This window comes from Anolis sagrei, chromosome 3 (assembly GCF_037176765.1).
Source record: "Anolis sagrei isolate rAnoSag1 chromosome 3, rAnoSag1.mat, whole genome shotgun sequence".
Classification (NCBI taxonomy): Eukaryota; Metazoa; Chordata; class Lepidosauria; order Squamata; family Dactyloidae; genus Anolis; species Anolis sagrei.
In genome coordinates this window covers 40,519,658-40,539,129 of record NC_090023.1, presented here as the reverse complement: position 1 = coordinate 40,539,129, position 19,472 = coordinate 40,519,658, and the positions used below count along the sequence as shown (strand labels likewise).

Here is a 19,472-nt window from a genome sequence, read left to right as displayed (position 1 = left end):
GGACAGAGAGTTTCATCTATGATGATGATCATGCCATCACCACTCAATCAGGGAGCTTTGAAATGGTTGAACAAAAGCTCTCCGCAGCTCTAGGTGCTCTCACTGCCTATTTACAGGGGAAACTAGCTGATTCCCAATCCATCTAAAATGCAGATGTATGCTTTCCATCTTATGAACAGAAAAGCATCTTGAGCTCTGAAGATTACCTGGGAAGGAATCCTACTGGAACATTGCAGTACACCAAAATACCTGGGAGTCACTCTAGACCAGGCATTCTCAAACTGTGCCCTCCAGCTGTTTGGGCCTACAACTCCCAGAATTCCTGACAATTGAACAAGCAGTGGCTGATACCAGCTCAACACAATATGTCCTTTGATGTACTTTATCTCATCCTTTAGTGAAACTCACCCCATTGCTTACCCCACCCAAAATCTCCCACCAGGCAAGGTGGCCAATTGAAACATTCACACCCAGCTCCAACAGACAAGAGTTCTTTCTCTCACCCTGGACTTTCCACAGATATATAAGCCCCATTTGCCTAGTTTCCAACAGACCTCACAACCTCTGAGGATGCCTGCCATAGATGTGGGTGAAACGTCAGGAGAGAATGCTTCTGGAACATGGCCATACCTACAACAACCCAGTGATTCCAGCTATGAAAGCCTTCAACAATACAGTTGTGGTTTAGCTAAGACTTTAGCCTTCTGTGCCAAAGATAGCTGGTGTCTCACCAAACTTGCATAGCCTTGAGCCAGGGTGCCAAACTGCGTTAATTCCACAGTGTGGATGCCCCCAGGGAAGGTAAGGGAAGCGCCCTCCTAAAGCCAAGTGCGGCCCCTACAGGAATCCTTAGCATGTTACACCTGGAGGAAGGTGCGCTGCGGACAGGTGTGGAGAAGGGGGGGAGAGAGAGAGCATTGGGGCGGAAGGAAGGAAAGAAGGCAGCCTCTTCCTTTCCAAAGAGAAAAGACCGAGGAGTCCTTCCCTGCAAAGTGGACAAGAAACCCAACCCCTGAGCAAAGCCATCTCCGGAGGAACGGTGTTGAATTTGGAGTCGCACCAGGGAAGAAGGGAAGGAAGGGCAAAGGGAGGCGGCGCCATGGCCTCTGGGTGGCCATACCTAGCGCTCTTCCTCGTCCTCACCTGCTTCCCGACAGGTGAGTCCCGAGGCGGGGCCGCAAGGTGCGTCTGCACTGTCGCATTCATGCAGTTTGACCCCGCTTTCACTGCCAAGGGCCACGGCTATGGACTTCCGGGAGTTGCAGTACTTTTCTAAGTTTTTTCGCCTTCTCTGCCCGACCTATAACAACTCCCACGATTCCCTAGCCTTAAGCCATGGCAGCTCAAGTGGCGCCAAACTAGATTCATCCCACAGTGTAGATGCGCCCCTGCTCTCATGGGTATTTCTCACCCCCGGCCAGGTAACTCTTTCTCTCTTGCTGTATTATGGACGGCTCCTCGAAGGTGACCCTTCCCCTCCTGTCCTCCCTTCCTGCTTGTCCTTTGAGCCACTTCCTGATAAACCTGTCACCAAACTCTTTTTGTTTTTCAACCTTTGTTTGCAAAAGCATTTTGTCTGAAGAAAAAAACAACCTCCAGATCAGATAAAAAATGTGTGCCAGTTTCTTTTGAAGTCTATTTTTTTAATTTACCAAAACTATTATTATTATTATTATTATTATTATTATTTTACTGACACAAAAACACAGTATATCACAGCAAAGGAGATCTATATGCTGGATTTCGTATCGCAAAATCACAAGTCACTCTGGAACACTCTGCCACCTGAAGTCCGTGCCTTGCAGGACTTATCAGTGTTCCACAGGGCATGTAAGACATATTTGTTTTGACAGGCTTTTGATCTTTGATCTTGCTGTTTTTTTATTATTATTGTTTTAGATTTTAGTCTGTTCTTGTAAGCCGCTCCAAGCCCTAGGGGAGTGGCGACATATAAGTTTGAATAATAAATAAATAAATAGATAAAGTCGAACACTTCCCAAGCGTCTAGGACTGCATGATGTATTTTCGAATGATGCACACAGTTCCAAGTAAGGTGGCCTTTTGCAGTTGACAGATCGCGATTTTGTCAATGTTTATTGTTTCCAAATGCCGGCTGAGATCTTTTGGCACGCACCCAACGTGCCGATTGCCACTGGGACCACCTGGACTAGTTTATGCCAGAGCCTTTCCAGTTTGATTTTGAAGTCCTCATAACGGCTGAGTTTTTCCTGTTGTTTTTCCTCAATGCCACTGTCACCTGGTATGGTGACATCAATAATCCAAACTTTTTTCTTTTCCACAATCGTGATGTGTGGCATATTGTGTTCCAAAACTTTGTCAGTCTGGATTCGAAAGTCCCACAGTATTTGCAGGTTTATGATCCCACCAGTTCTTTACTACTGGCAAGTGGTACTTATGACATAAGTTCCAATGAATCATTTGGGCCACAGAGTTGTGTCTCTGTTTGTAGTCCATTTATGCAATTTTCCTGCAGGAGCTGAGGATGATGATGATGATGATTATTATTATTATTATTGGGTTGATGTACATTTTCTGGGCTGTATGGCAATGTTCTGGAAGCATTCTCTCCTGACGTTTCACCCATATTTATGGCTATTCAATGCTAATCAAGGTGGCCAATTGCAACATTCACACTTGCCTCAAGACAAGATGTATGTATAGATGTTGAAGGATGACATTGTCATATGTGAAGCTTTCAGCTGAATTCCCACCAGGTGTATTATGGAATTACAGGAGCTGTGGATATCAGCACTATTTGGCAACGAAGGCTAAAGAGATTATAAAACTACAGCTCCCATGATTGCATAGCATTGAGCCATGGCATTTAAGGTGGTGTCAAACTGCAGTAACTGTACAATACAGATGCCCAGGTGTTGCAGCAGAACTCACATAAAGTATTAGTGCCAAGGATTTTTTTTATTAACACAAACAGTGGTTTTCGCTGTTTCCCAGGCTTTCATAGTCTTCCTGGCTTTAGCTAGAATCCCCTCACAATGGCTGAAAATGAAAAGGATTTCCTGGCAACAATAAATTGATCTCTGGACCCCTGGAATTTTGCCAATGTTTCTTTATATTGCTTCAATCCCTTGGCCTTACCGCACTGTCACCAAAGTGTGAGATTTATTTATTTATTTATCGTGTCATCGGCAACCATTGTTTTACAATTCTAACAGAGCAAAACAAACACAGAGATTAAAAAGAAAAGAAAAACCACACAGATTTTGTAAATTTGGTATTTGGTTAAATGTCCTTTGACCAGTATCTGGCCACTTGGAGTGCCTCTGGGGTTGCCGCAAGAAGGTCCTCCATCGTGCATGTGGCAGGGCTCAGGGTGCATTGCAGCAGGTGGTCAGTGGTTTGTTCTTCTCCGCACTCGCATGCCGAGGATTCCACCCTGTAGCCCCATTTCTTAAGATTGGCTCTGCATCTCGTGGTGCCAGAGCGCAGTCTGTTCAGCGCCTTCCAAGTCGCCCAGTCTTCTGAGTGCCCAGGGGGGAGTCTCTCATCTGGTATCACCCATGAATTGAGGTGCTGGGTTTGGGCTTGCCACTTTTGGACTCTCGCTTGCTGGGGTGTTCCAGCGAGTGTCTCTGTAGTTCTAAGAAAACTATGTCTTGATTTAAGTCGTTGATGTGCTGGCTGATACCCAAACAGGGGATGAGCTGGAGATGTCTCTGCCTTGGTCCTTTCACTATTGGCTGCTACTTCCCGGCGGATGTCAGGTGGTGCAATACTGGCTAAGCAGTGTAATTTCTCCAGTGGTGTGGGTCGCAGACACCCCGTGATAATGCGGCATGTCTCATTAAGAGCCACATCCACTGTTTTAGTGTGATGAGATGTGTTCCACACTGGGCATGCATACTCAGCAGCAGAGTAGCATAGCGCAAGGGCAGATGTCTTCACTGTGTCTGGTTGTGATCCCCAGGTTGTGCCAGTCAGCTTTCGTATGATGTTGTTTCTAGCGCCCACTTTTTGTTTGATGTTCAGGCAGTGCTTCTTGTAGGTCAGAGCACGGTCCAAAGTGACTCCCAGGTATTTGGGTGCGCTGCAATGCTCCAGTGGGATTCCTTCCCAGGTAATCCTCAGAGCTCGGGATGCTTGTCTGTTCTTAAGGTGAAAGGCGCATGTCTGTGTTTTAGATGGATTAGGGATCAGATGGTTTTCCCTGTAATAGGCAGTGAGAGCACCTAGAGCTTCGGAGAGCTTCTGTTCTACCATCTCAAAGCTCCCTGCTTGAGCAGTAATGGCACGATCGTCAGCATAGATGAAACTCTCTGTCCCTTCTGGCAGTGGCTGGTCATTTGTGTAGATGTTGAACATGGATGGAGCAAGCACGCTCCCCTGAGGCAGGCCGTTCTTCTGTTTCCGCCATCTGCTTCTCTGGCCTTGGAACTCAACAAAAAAGCTCCTGTTTTGTAGCAGGTTTCCTATGAGGCGGGTGAGGTGGTAGTCCTTTGTGATATTATACATTTTTCTCAGGAGGAGGCGGTGATTCACAGTATCATAGGCTGCTGACAAGTCTATGAAGACAGCTCCTGTGATCTGCTGCCTTTCAAAGCCATCTTCTATGTGCTGGGTCAGGTTCAGCACTTGCGATGTGCAGCTTTTGCCTTTTCTGAAGCCAGCTTGCTGTGGGATCAGACAGGGGTCTATATTTTCCATAATTCTACGCAAAATAAGTCTCTCCAGAACTTTGTAGAGGTGGCACAACAGGGAGATTGGTCTGTAGCTTTTTGGGTCATTACGGTCTTTGCCTGGCTTCAAGATGGTGTGAGATGAAGGTGTAGGCTTGATAGGGAAAATACTATATTTGAACTTGCCCATCCTTTCTCTTTCAATCTTTAATGTGCAAAACCACATAAACATCTTTAGTTCAGCTTGGCACTGCTTAGAATATTTGAGCTTTTAAAAATCTTGCCAACCACATATTTATATTATTTATCTCTACTGATATCACTATCTTTAGCTGTGCTAACAGGAGGAATAGTACAATTGGTTTATCTTTCTTATCTTTGATAGGGAAAACATAGGAATGTGTACTTTAAAAGCCTTCAGAAATTCTCATTGTTTCATTATGATTTCAATTTTTGGATCTTTGACATAATTGCTGGTTTGTAACCTTTGCGGTTATGTTTGGATTAAGTTTTGTCTACTGCTGTGTGTTCTAACTGATAACTTTTACTCTTAATTGGTTGATGCTTTGAGAACATGTACTGCGAAACATGATCTTACCTATATACTGCCTGAAATTCCATCATGCTGAGTGTGATATCAATATTATAGTACATTGAGATAGAAATGATCATAAATAAAAAATTGCTTGGAACCCAAACTGAGGAACTTTATATGCATTAGCCTATCCCAGGAAAAACAGAGTGAAAACATAATCTATATCCACTCCTCAAATAAAACTGTGACCCTTGAAACAGTATAAATGCTCTACAACAGTGTTTCTCAACCTTCCTAATGTCGTTACCCCTTAATACAGTTCCTCATGTTGTGGTGACCCCCAACCATAACATTATTTGTGTTGCTACTTCATAACCTAATTTTGCTACTGTTATGAATCATAATGCAAATATCTTATATTCAGGATGTATTTTCATTCACTGGACTAAATTTGGCACAAACACCCAATAGGGCCAAATTTGAATACTGGTGGAGTTGGTGGAGGGGGAGATTTATTTTGTTATTTAGGAGTTGTAGTTGCTGAGATTTATAGTTCACCTACAATCAGAAGTATTCTGAACTCCACTAATGATGGAATTGAACCAGTCTTGGCACACAGAACTCCCATGGCCAACAGAAAATACTGGAATAGTTTGGTGGGCATTGATCTTGAGTTTTGTAGTTGTAGTTCACCTACATCCAGAGAGCACTGTGGACTCAAACAATGATGGATCTGTACCAAACCTAGCACAAATACTCAATATGCCCAAATGTGAATACTGGTGGAGTTTGGGGAATATAGACCTTGACATTTGGGAGTTGTAGTTGCTGGGATTTATAATTCACCTACAATCAAAGAGCATTCTGAACCCCACTAATGATAGAATTAGGCCAAACTTCCCACAGAGAACCCCCATGCCTTGAAGGGACTTGCTGGCATAAGCCTCCCTCCAGTCTCACATGCTCTCCCTCACCAGCGCACCACGCTGCCATGTGCCAAGCATGCCTGCTCTCCCCTTTCCACTTGGAAACTCAGAAACAGCCCTCCTTTTGGCTGAGAAGTCAGATGAGAGACCGGTCAATCACAGTAGAGGAGGGCTTTTGGTGGGAGGATTCACTGTCTGTTTCCAAAAGGAAGAGGAGGACAGGTGGAGCGATCTCCAGCCTACTCTGCCAAAGGTGTTCCTAAGACCATCAGAAATATATGTTTTCTGGTGGTCTCTGGCAATCCCTCTGAAACCCCCCTCATGACCCCTCAGGGGTCCTGACTCACAGGTTGAGAAAGCTGCTCTATAAGCTTCCTGTTGTATTTGCAAAAAAAAACCACCCCAATCTAAACGCACCCCAGACTTCTTACAAAAACCAAATATGTATTGGGAAAATCCAAAGCATGGTCTGGAGAAGGTTCAGTAGTACAACAAGTAAAATGTTATTGTTGTTTTCATTACTTGTCTTTCAAGATCCATAACTGATCCAGGAGATTATGGAGGCTCATCCACTCATATAACCTTCTCCTACAAAGGAGAACTGCTTTGTCCTTATCACTCACATGACCAGCTAATTTTGGTTTCAGTCTAAAGAGACCCTGCAATTCTTTTTAGGTTCCAAAATTGTATAGATTAACCTTTTTATTTTTCTCCTCTTCTCATATAATTTATTGTACTTGTTGATAGCTGATCTGTATGTTCTTCATTGTAGGCTGTATCTCTGTCCTGGTAACTGTCCCAGAAACTGAGCGATACACCATGTTATTTGCCTCTGTGATACTCAGGTGTGATTATAGTACCTCGGCACCATTGCAGGATGTGGTAGTTACCTGGCGTTTTAAATCCTTTTGCAAGGATCCCATCCTTGACTACTATTCTTTTGGTGAGTGTTTCTATTTGCTGTCTGCATTACTACTGTAAAGTGGTACTCTCCCTCAATGAGTAAGAGAGCCAGGTGGGGTTGTGAAATAATGAGGATTTGTGATTACACTACATTAAACAGTACAGTTGTCCCTCTCCATTTGCAGCTTTGACTTTTGTGGATTTGATTGTTCAAGGAATTTATTATTCACAATTGGATTTCAGTGTTCTTCAGGAATCTCAGTGTCCTTCAGAGTGACTCTCTCAGAGCCCTCCCACACAGCCATATAACTCAGAATTTCAAGGGAGAATATCTGCTTTGAACTGGGTTATCTGAGTCCACACTGCCATATATTCCAGTTCAACACAGATAATGTGGGGTTTTATTCAGCTGTGTGGAAGGACCTCGGAATCTCTAGGATCTCTAGCAAGAGCTATTTAAGAAGATCATACAGCTTCCTGGAGGAGATGTTTCAAATGCAGAAAGAAATATTCCTATGGGAGCTTCTTTGTGTTTTTAGAATTCATGCCATTGATTCAATTTAACAGATAGTTTTCATTTCGGAAATTTCAATAGCACTTGTCGGTCTCAAGCTTATTGATACTCAATTTCAGGTTTTTGGGATTTAAAGGCTCTCACAATTTCTATGGTCAGACCATAATGCATCTAGCATACATCACTTTTTCCTTCCCATTTAGAATAGGTCTCTATTCTAAATGTGAGCAATAGCCTAGCTATCTTTTCCAGTTCCTCGGCTGAGTTTTCCATATGTCCCCAGGGAAGTTTGCAGAATCTTGAATACTACCAAAATCTGCTACATTACATTTATTTATTTGTTTTTTATTTACAATAATTATATTCTGTCCTTCTCACCCTGAAGGGGACTCAGGGCAGATCACAATGCACACATGCATGGCAAACATTCAATGCCATTTTAGGTATACCAGACAGACAGATAGACAGATAGAGGTATTTCGGCATTTTCCAACTTTGGCACCTGGAGGTTATACTCTATTCCGGCCACAGCTGGGGTGCTGTCACTTCATCCGCTGTGACCCACAAGTCTTTTTTGATTGTAGAATTTTCCTCCTTGTTCTTTGATCACTGGTATTTTATGGTGTCATAAAATACCTCCCTGCTAAAGCAGTGCCTAATTTCTTTACTCACAGCTCAGCTGTTTTCGAACTGCTTAGGTGGACAGTGAGCTTAGGCTGATAGTTGGTTGCTCAATCTGGCTCAGGCTTTGAACTTGCCACCTTCCAGTCGACAGGGATCTATTGCTGCTGGTGAATAACCAGCTGTGCTACAGCCTGATCCATTTCAAACATGTTTATTTAAGTTTTGCTGGCATTCATTTTCACTGTCCTCCTTTGTCTGCAGCCTATCAGGCAAGCCTAGGTCTGGGCCAAGATCCTTCTAATGATTGCAATGATAACCAGCGGGAAGTGCGAATTGTCGCTCAGAAAAGGGGGCAGAATGAACCTGTCCTGGGTGTTGATTACAGCCAGAGGAAGATCACCATTAGAAACAGTAAGTATTTGCTTCCTTTGGGAAATCCCTCATCATCACCATAGTACCAGTCATTCATGCTGTGAGCTCCAAGCTGAGTGCAGTGTTTAAAGGGATAAGAGATCAATGTAGATTGTATGTTGATATGCTATAAACATTATATTTATACATCCAGTTACAATGAAAGGCCTAGTTTTCCTGGAAGGTCCTGTTACTACAAACCACCAAGGAAGATGACAGATCACACTGTTCAATGGTCTTCTGTGTTATGGAGGAAAAAGGATGGAGTCCTATAGTGCTTGGACAACGACTTGAACAAAAGCCAATCATCTTAATTCATTAGACTTTTTTCCTTTCTAGAAGCAGATCTCGTGATCAATGAAGTGATGTGGTGGGACCATGGAGTTTATTACTGTGCTGTTGAAGCTCCAGGAGATACATCTGGTGACCCAGATAAAGAGGTCAAGCTCATTGTTTTGAGTATGTAGCACTATTTTATTTTTCTTCTCTTCAGAATTGCATTCTTTCTCCCATTCCTCACTTTTCTCACCATCTGTCATATTGACAGGAAGAAAGCATGAAAATAATAGGATACTAAATAAGTTTATGCATTTGTCTGTATCTCTTTAAAGGGGGTGGTTTCATCTCCAGTTTGCTAGTAAAACTGATTTACTGTATCACAAAATGATGCATGTTTAAAAGTGTGTTGCCAACATGAAATGTTCTGAAAGCCCTGCCTTATATGATGTATTATGTATTAAAATGCTGTCTGTTAGCAGAAATATTTTTTAAATATTGACATTTACAAACTAGAAGGTGTCCAGAGGAGAGCAATGAACAAAGGTCTGGAAATTATGCCCTATGAGGAACGTCTTGGGTATGTTTAGTCTGCAGAAGAGAAGGGTGAGGGAAGACATGATAGTTACGTTTAAATATTTGAAAAGCTGTCATAAGGAATAGGGAACGGGCTTGTTTTCTGCTGCTCTGGAGACTAGTACTCGGAGAAATGGATTCAAATTACAGGAAAGCAGATTGTACCTGAACATTAGGAAAAAAAACTTCCTGATTGTGAGAGCAGTTTAATAGTAGAACTCTGCCTCAAAATGTGGTGGAGGCTCCTTCTTTAGAGGCTTTTAAACAGAGGCTGCATGGCCATCTGTCATAGGTGCTTTGATTGTGCTTTTCTTGCATGGCAGGAGACTAGATGCCCATATGGTCTCTCTTGACTCCATGATTCTAAAAAACAATATCCAGCCAAAATAAATTTTAAAATAAAAATGACAAGAAAAACAGTGAACAGTAAATTTATTTTGGGGTTGTCCTCTTCTGACCAGACTGGCTGACAGTAATCTTGATCATCATTGGTGGCCTGCTCCTTCTGTTGCTGATTGGGATATGCTGGTGCCAGTGTTGCCCCCAGCATTGTTGCTGCCATGTGCGCTGTCCCTGCTGCCCAACTCGCTGCTGTTGTAATGAAAAAGGTAAGTCATACAGCCACGTTCCTGCCTCTTTTGCTGATTTACAGAAACAAATCCAAAATAACTTCTATGGAATACAGAACCTTTTCATATGAATCTCTATGCCCAGAAAGCTATTTTGACACTTCTGGGAGGATTTGGAGGCAGTGAGGGGAATGCTATCTTATACTTTACTAATTTAATACTTTTTGGAAGACACCAGGTCAAAAAGATTGAACTAAGTAAAAATGGAGGCTCTATCAAAGTCTTCCTTGTGGTCAGATTAGTCATTGGGTTGTTGTAGGTTTTTAGGCTATATGGCTATGGTCTAGAGGCATTCTCTCCTGACGTTTCGCCTGCATCTATGGCAAGCATCCTCAGAGGTAGTGAGGTCAGACCTCACTACTTCTGAGGATGCTTGCCATAGATGCAGGCGAAACTTCAGGAGAGAATGCCTCTAGACCATGGCCATATAGCCCAAAAAAACCTACAACAACCCAGTGATTCTGGCCATGAAAGTCTTCGACAATACAGATTAGTCATTTGTCTTGAATGAAGAAGAAACTTGACTATCACTGATTTGGGCTCACACTGTCTTGTGACTGTGGTTTTATAAAACACACAAACTAAAAATCGATTTCTTTGTCTGTTTCTGTAGTCCTGGAACGACATCAATTCATGAAGCAGGCTCGACAGCTTTTGCCATGGATGGCACAACACTCCCAGTCATCTTCATACCAACTAAACCCACTGTTACAGCGAGGTAGTTCAGTTGATGCCATAAACTATTGTGTAAATGGAAAGGGAGTGTGTCCCTGTTGGTCCTGCTGGATCTCTCAGCGGCCTTCGATACCGTCGACCACGGTATCCTTCTGGGACGCCTCGCGGGAATGGGCCTTGGTGGCACTGTTTTACAGTGGCTCAGGTCCTTCCTAGAGGATCGTACCCAGAAGGTGTTGATGGGGGACAGCTGCTCGTCCCCACAACTATTGTCTTGTGGGGTCCCGCAGGGCTCAATACTGTCCCCCATGTTGTTTAACATCTACATGAAGCCGTTGGGAGAGATCATCCGGAGTTTCGGGGTGCGGTGTTATCTGTACGCAGATGACGTCCAACTCTGTCACTCCTTTCCACCTACTTCTAAGGAGGCTGTTCAGGTCCTGAACCGGTGCTTGGCTGCTGTGTCGGACTGGATGAGGGTGAACAAATTGAAGTTGAATCCAGACAAGACAGAGGCACTCCTGGTCAGTCGAAAGGCCGAACGGGGCATAGGGTTACAGCCTGTGTTGGACGGGGTTACACTCCCCCTGAAGACGCAGGTTCGCAGCTTGGGTGTGACCCTGGATTCATCGCTGAGCCTGGAGCCCCAGGTCTCAGCGGTGGCCAGGGGAGCATTTGCACAGCTCCGGCTCGTGCGCCAGCTGCGCCCGTACCTCGGGAAGTCGGACTTGGCCACGGTAGTCCACGCTCTGGTCACATCCCGTATAGATTACTGCAACGCGCTCTACGTGGGGCTGCCCTTGAAGACTGCCCGGAAGCTCCAGATGGTCCAGCGCTCGGCAGCCAGGTTGCTAACAGGAGCAGCTCTCAGGGAGCACACCACTCCTCTGTTGAGCCAGCTCCACTGGCTGCCAATTCCCTACCGGGCACAATTCAAGGTGCTGGCACTAGCCTACAAAGCCCTAAACGGTTCCGGCCCCACCTACCTCTCCGAACGCATCTCCTCCTACGAACCGACACGGACATTAAGATCGTCCGGGGAGGCCCTACTCTCGGTTCCGCCTGCATCGCAGGCGCGGCTGGCGGGAACGAGAGATAGGGCCTTCTCGGTGGTGGACCCTCGGTTATGGAATGCCCTACCAAGCGACATCAGACAGGCCCCTTCACTGCTGGCATTTAGGAAGAAGCTCAAAACCTGGCTTTTTGAGCAAGCGTTTGGCTAATCAGCGCAATTGCACACAGAATGACGGTAAACTGAACATAGGAACGGCATAAGGATATGAGACTGGATCTTGTTTGAGATCGAGGCATTGTATGAATGTTGTGTGTTTGCTGTTGTGTATGCTATGTTTTAATTGTTATGGTGTGGTAATTAATTCTGTGTAAACCGCATTGAGTCACCTAATATAGGTTGAGAAACGCGGTATAGAAATAAAGCAAATAAATAAATAAATAAATAAAGGGACATTCCTAATAGATGTATTCTTCCCTTTAGTTGTGCAAATGGATAGAGACATTTCTAATAGATGTAGTCTTCCCTTCAGTTGTGTAAATGGATAGAGACATTCCTAATAGATGTAGTCTCCCCTTCAGAAATAAAACAGGCATAGAACTCATAGAAAGACAAAGGTAGTCTTTATATCCACTCAATCTTCTATTTGACCCCAAAAGATTTTTAAAGGTCCTAGTGCAGAGGTTGGGAATCATGTGTTAGACTGTAACTTTCAGTAGCTTTAACCAACATAGTCATTGGGACTTACATACAGAATGCACACAAACACCGGTCTAGTGTAAATATAAGTATCTCTTGTAACACTGGGGCATGAGTGATTAGTGTTCCAAGTAAAAATCGAAAAGCAAAAACTAGTGACAGTGAGATACTTGGAGAGTCTGTGTAAGGTGTCAAGAAGGATTTTAATTAATTTATTTATTTACGATATTTCTATCCCGCCTTTCTCAAGCCTGAAGGCGACTCAAGGCGGCTTACAAACTGTCAGTAATTCGATGCCATAAAAATCCACAATATACAATTAAAAAATTTAAAACAGCACTATAAAATTAATATAAAATCAATGCAATACAAAAACAATTTACTCTGAACTAGGGAACTTTTAGGCATCTAAGTAGCATTGAACATAGGGCCAGCCATACTATTAAGCAGAATGAGTTGCCTTAAGAAGCATGTGCTGGGAGAGAGAAATAGCAAGGTAATGGAAAAGAGAACTGTGTGTGCCCACTAATCTAGCCAACTTCCTTCGTGTCCTGGGGAAGATGGTATTATAGGCCAAAATGCTATTAATGCATTACACTGGCATAACTTTGCCAGCATGGCCAGAGGCAGCAAGATCATGGTCATGGAGGATCATGATCATGGAGAAAGTAAAGGATTAGAGCAATGGTTCTCAACCTGTGGGTCCCCAGGTGTTTTGGCCTACAACTCCCAGAAATACCAGCCTGTTTACCAATTGTTAGGATTTCTGGGAGTTGAAGGCCAAAACATCTGGAGACCCACAGGTTAACCACTGGATTAGAGAAATAGGCTGATCAGGCCCAACTTAAACTATTTCTTTGCCTCATCTTCATTGTGCAGCCCTGGAAAAATGCATTTGTTGGTGTTGAGCACACCAAGTTTCTGGGCACTATGTTAACATATACAGCCATAGCTAGAATTGAAGAAAGATTCAACTACCAGTTCAGTCAGCTTTTGTATAGTGAATGGGAGAGGGCATTGTTGTACTCTTCATCTTAGACAGCCAAACGTCTGATCCTGATAAAACAGCCCATCAGCTTTCTCTCACTGTGGATTTCTTCTTTCTTAGAAATGTCTACACATAGCAGTCAGCCTCTGATGCCTCCACTTCCTCAAATGCCCCACAGCAACAAGTTCTTAGACCATCTTGAGTCTGAACTCAGGAATCTCAACCTTTCCCAGCCTGTGCTGCCTTCACGCTATGTTGGGGTCAGCCGACAGCCTAGCATCCTTTCTTCTCTGGGCCCAGAGATTGTTGAACGCAGAGTGATCCAGCTGCCTCCCTTAGTGGAGCACATCCCTTCTTCTCAGAGATCTAGCAGTTCCTCACGCCCACGTCGGACTATCCATACCCCAAGACCACGTAGCACCCCAAATGAGGAAGAGAGGCCGGGGAGTAGGCGGAGGCGGCGTTTGTCTTTGGATGAAGATTTCCATTCCAGTGATGATCAAGAATCATGGAGCAGAAACAGGGAGCCCAGAGCTGAGAGGCAGAGGGATAGCAGCTATTATGACCGGTCTCGGAGTTCTAGGCCAGGCACAGCATCCTTATTGCATAGTAGGAACAGTCTTCACTCCTATCCAGAGGAGGCTAGGAGGGAGACTTCCAGACAACAGTACTCTGACAGAAGATATCAGCGTTCAGAGCGAGAGCCTTATCGACAGAGCAGTGATCGCAGGAGCAGCCAACGACATCGGAGCTATTCTCCCCCTTCCCGACGGGACTCTTGGAGCTCATCTGATGATTCTGAGCGCCTCCGGAGGAAAATTAGACAACATTACCAGCATCGTTCCCCAAACTGGGCAGAGGATAAACCCCCCAGTTATACATCAGTTGAAAATGGCTCAGCCAAAGGTGGCATAAACAGAAGCCGGACAGAGCGGCAATCGGTAAATAGGTTTTCTTTGTATAAATACTAGGTTTTATAGTGGACAAACATGAAATAGCTTATATAGTAAAATAACTGTTTTCTATAAAAGTACTCCTTTTTTACAAACCTTTGCAATGAAAAGGTTCAAGATAAAATTGTGGTGTGCGTGTGTACACACATATACACATGATTTAGTATTGTTGAAGTATTTTTAAAGTATTCAATCATCTCTTTTACATCAACCAATACTTTCACAGCACAAAATAAAGATATTTCTTCAAAATATGAAATAAATATTTAAAAAGCAGTTTTAGAATCTGAAGTGTGGCTTGGGCTACCCACTAGTAGCTCAACAAGGAAGCCAGCTTAACATCCTTTGAGTAATAAAGATGTAGCTAGGAAGACACCCTTGCATCATGTATTCAACAGTCTAGTCTCTCAGGGGGGTATCTGAAGCATCAGCATCACTAATGAAGATGTTGGTTAAAGTTCCCTGTTCCTTTCAGGTATGAATGCTCTTCTTCTCCTCCTACAGCAAGAAAATGACTAATAATAATACATTTTATTTGTTACCTACCTCTCTTTATGGCTCGAGGCGGGGTACAACAAAGTCCAAACAGATCAACATAAAATTCATACAATAAAATACATATATCAAAAAACACCATTATAAAAAATATCAAAAAGGGTGCAAAGGTCACTGTATAGTAGCAATAGAATGCAAACACAAACTCATGATTCAAAGTTGACTGGTAAGCCTGCCAGAAGAGATGGATCTTCAGTTGCATCTTAAATTCTGACAACTGTTGGAGGTCTTCCAGCAGGTCATTCCACGGTCCTGGGGTGGCTGATGAAAGGCCCTCTGGGTGACAGCTGCCAGTTGGATTCCAGCTGGTTGGAGTGAAGAGTCCCCCAGAGGACCTCAGTGTCCTAAGGGACAGTTTGTGCAGGGGAAGCCAATCCTGTAGGTAACCTGGACCCAAATCATGTAGGACTGTAAAGGTTATAACCAACATTTTGTACTTTGCCCAGAAACTAATTGGCAACCAGTGGAGTGACTTTAGTATAGGAATGATATATCACATAGAGCAGTACTCTGAGCTACAGTTCCTTACTTTGACCTGTGTTGTGTTGCTATTAGGAATGCAGAAATTCCAAGTACAAATTGATGTAGCAGCAGTATTTGAGATACTCAAATAAGTCAACCAATGAGATACTCCAATAAGTCAGTATCAGGAAATATACCGCAAAACTAAAAATGAATAGGGTCCTGATGCACTTTCTGGCCTTTAACTAATATCAGCTTTCATTTTCTCTTCTAGGAAAAAGACAGTTCTCGCAGCGGAAGGAGTGTGGTCCTCTAGCCCCTTTTTAGTTTGGCTACAGCATAATAAGAGACTGTGTCTGCTCACTTGAGATATAGTCATCTCTGGTTGTGAACATTAGCCATCAAGCATCTCATGATTTCATGGTTTCCTCATCACTTTCAGCCTGCGGTTGTTTACTTTGAATACTTTAATTTCCAATGTGGTTGTTTATGAAAAGGCATCACTATCCTAAGAAAAGTTCCTTGTTATGCATTTATTTTGTATTTAAGGAATATCCCAGCATTATCCCAGAGTGTCAGCCATTGAAAAAAGCATAGCCACAAGGGATACAAACCAGTAAAGCCATTGAAAATAAAGTTTCTTCATAAAAATAGTTAGAAATAGGCAGAAAAAAATCTTTAGATGCCGATGCATGCTGTAGCCAGTATGCTTATGAGTTTGACTTCAGTCTCAACTGAGTCTGCAATATGTTCAGAATGCTTTTTAATATCTACATAATTAAAAAGCATTGAGGACATAACTGGGTGGATCTTCCAGTTTGAGGGTTGAGCGCCATCAATATATTGATCATATTCAGTGTTCTCTTTGTTCTGTAACTGATGCAAGGAGGTTGTGGAAATCCAAAATCATTGTCTGGATGCAAGGAAGACTAGATGCTGCTGAATCAACCGAAGTTCAATCCAGACAAGACGCAAGTGCTGTTGGGCAATAGGAAAACCAGTTTGGGATTGACATCACAACTTCTTCAAGCTTGTTGCTTAGGGGACTTTTCCTGGCCACTCCAAGCTCATGAAAGGTTGGGTGTCTTCAGGGCTCAAAAGTATTTTTGCCCATCTTTGGTTAGTTTACCATTTCCTGTGGAAGGCAGATCTGGCCACAATAGTTCATACCTTCAGCACTGTTTGATTAGAGTACTGTAATTAGTTTTATATGGGGCTGCTCTTGAAATGTGTTTGGAAATTGCAGCTAGTAAAATTAGCAGGAGTCAAACTGATATTTCATGTGTGTGTGTGTGTTGTGTGTTGTAGAGACCATGTGAATCTTGTAAGAATTGCACTGGCTTCCCATGTGCTTCTAAGTTCAGTTCAAGGTTTTTGACTTAACAAAGCCTGAACTGACTTGAGGCCAGGACATCTGAAAGACTACTCTTCTCATATAAACTCATTAGAAAATTGAGATCCTCGGAGGAGACCTCATTCTACCAAATATAGTGAACACAATATATTCTAGTGGGAATGGGGAAAGAGGACAATGTTGGTACTCTTGTGAACTAACTCTCCTTTTAGCCTAGTATGGAGAACTTTGGCCCCATGGGGGCTGTTTTGGACTATACCTCCCATGTTGCCTAGCTATTTTGCCTTTGCTGTCTAGGGCTTCTGAGAACAGAAATCCAAAATCTTACCCACACTCCTGTCTTAAGTCTTAGAAATTCAATTGAGCATCTCTGTAATCCCTGAAACATTAAAAAGAAGTGAATTTTATGTTTTATATTCTTTCAGTGTTGTTAACTTGCTATGAAAGATGTATAACAAACTCTATATTTTATCTACTCCCTCTTCAGGGTTGGATCTGATTTTATTGGGTTCTTGTTCAGAAAGAATGGGAAGTTGATAACTAATCCTGGAATTATACAAGAACATGTCATGTTTGTATGAGTGAAGTGTTAAACAGCTATGTAAATATGTTGTTAATTTTTAACAAACGTCTGCGCTAGTTTGGGAAATACCTTCAAAGTTCCAGTGGTCTGGAAGCTTGCATTCAATAAACAACCCAACAGTTAACTCTTTGAATTTACCAATGCTGTGTCAGCTGGGGTATTCTGAGAATATTTGCAAATAACGGGTTTTAGCTGAATCATGTCATGTGAAGGCTTGGCTACATTTTCCATTGAGAAATTTAGCACAAAATAAAAAGCACAAAGTGTGCACCTAGAACAGGCCAATACTTTTTTCTAATCAGATAATCTGTAACAGAAAGGGGTTCAGTATGCAAGCTTTACACGTTGGGCTGCTGGGGATGGTGTGACTAGGATTTTCAGGTGCCTGTCTTATTTTTTAAATGTATTTCAATATTTTTATGTTTAATGGTTTAATGACACAAATTGTTATATTGTTTCTTAATGTTTATACTCATGTTTTAATGCATTTATGTTGTTTTTGCATTCTGTCATATTTACTCTTAGCTGCCTTGAATAATAAATCATAGGACCTACAAGCCTATAATTGTCCCAATTAAGCCACGTAGTAGTATTAATCTGAAGTCTCCTGTGTTCAGGACTGCAGGTACTGTATTTTTCTGTGTATAAGACTACTTTTTAACTCAGGAAAATCTTCTCAAAAGTCGGGGGTTGTCTTATAGGGCGAGTGCTGAAATTTCCGAGCTGGACTGGAGAATCTGCGGTCACCGCATATGGTGGGGGAAGCTCAAAAATGGCCACAGCTGCATCCCCGCCATATGTGGTGACCATATGAAAGCAGCAAGGGTGGCACTGTACAAGTACGGTAGAAGAAAATCCACTCATCAGGATTCGTGGAAAGAAGTGACTTAACACGGTCCCGATGACAAGGTGAGGGGGTGCAAACTGCAAGCGTCTGGGATGCCCAGGGTATGGAAAAAAGAGTTAGAGCTGGGCTGTGCCCAGAAAAACATGCCTCTTTCACCCGTCGGGCCCGCCGTTGTACCCTGTTGCCATACCTCCTTCTTTGCCTCTCAGATCTCGCTGCAGTGAAGCGGTGCAGGCATGCACGTGCGAGATCTGAGGGGCAGAGAGGGAGAAATGGTAATAGGAAAATTACCATATTGAAATCAAATCTGATGTTTTCTAAAGTTTATTTGGTGTGTGTTGCAGGAGGGGTAGTCTTATACAGCAAGTATATCCCAAACACTATATTTTAACTGGGGGTCGTCTTATACACCCAGTTGACTTATATGTCAAAAATACGGTATATTATCGATATGTGCCACTTTTCCTTAGTACACCTTATTCCAACATCCCCCTCTCATAATAAGAACATTTGAGAGACTTTTGATTTCTTGCTGTTCTTTTATCAACTCCATGCACTATCCCAAATAGTATATGGCAGAGTTGTATACTCTCACCCAACCTATTCAACTTGTATGCAGAACACATCATGCGATTTCTGGGGCTTAACGAATACAAGGCTGGGGTAAAAATTGCTGGAAGAAACATTAACAACCTTAGATATGCAGATGACGCCACTCTGACGGCCGAAAGCGAGGAGGAGCTGAGGAGCCTTCTAATCAAGGTGAAAGAAGAAAGCACAAAAGCTGGATTGCAGCTAAACATAAAAAAACCCAAGATTATGGCAACAAGAATGACTGACAACTGGGAAATAGAGAGAGAAAACGTGGAGACAGTGACAGACTCTGTATTTCTAGGTGCAAAGATTGCTGCAGGTGCAGACTGCAACCAGGAAATCAGGAGACATTTACTTCTTGGGAGGAGAGCAATGTCCAATCTCAATAAAATAGTGAAGAGTAGAGATATCACACTGGCAACGAAGAGCCACATAGTTAAAGAAATGGTATTCCCCATAGTCACCTACGGATGTTAGAGCTGGACCTTAGGGAAGGCTGGGCGAAGGAAGATAGATGCTTTTGAACTGTGATGCTGAAGGAAAGTTCTGAGAGTGCCTTGGACGATCCAACCAGTCTATACTTCAGGAAATAAAGCCCGACTGCTCATTTGAGGGAAGGATATTAGAGGCAAAGATGAAGTACTTTGCACACATCATGAGAAGAAAGGAAAGCTTAGAGAAGACAATTATCTGGGGGAAAT

At 43.0% G+C, this 19,472-nt stretch overlaps 1 protein-coding gene across 1 annotated transcript; it reads left to right on the top strand.

Annotated features, from left to right (window-relative positions):
- The first annotated feature begins 903 nt into the window (after positions 1-903).
- Positions 904-17,493, top strand: ILDR1 (immunoglobulin like domain containing receptor 1). Its single transcript, XM_060770763.2, has 8 exons — positions 904-1,157; positions 6,889-7,059; positions 8,419-8,568; positions 8,908-9,027; positions 9,882-10,028; positions 10,663-10,767; positions 13,544-14,364; positions 15,668-17,493. The coding sequence occupies exons 1-8, from the start codon at positions 1,100-1,102 to the stop codon at positions 15,707-15,709; spliced, it is 1,614 nt and encodes a 537-aa protein (XP_060626746.2). The 5' UTR covers positions 904-1,099; the 3' UTR covers positions 15,710-17,493.
- Positions 17,494-19,472: the final 1,979 nt, after the last annotated feature.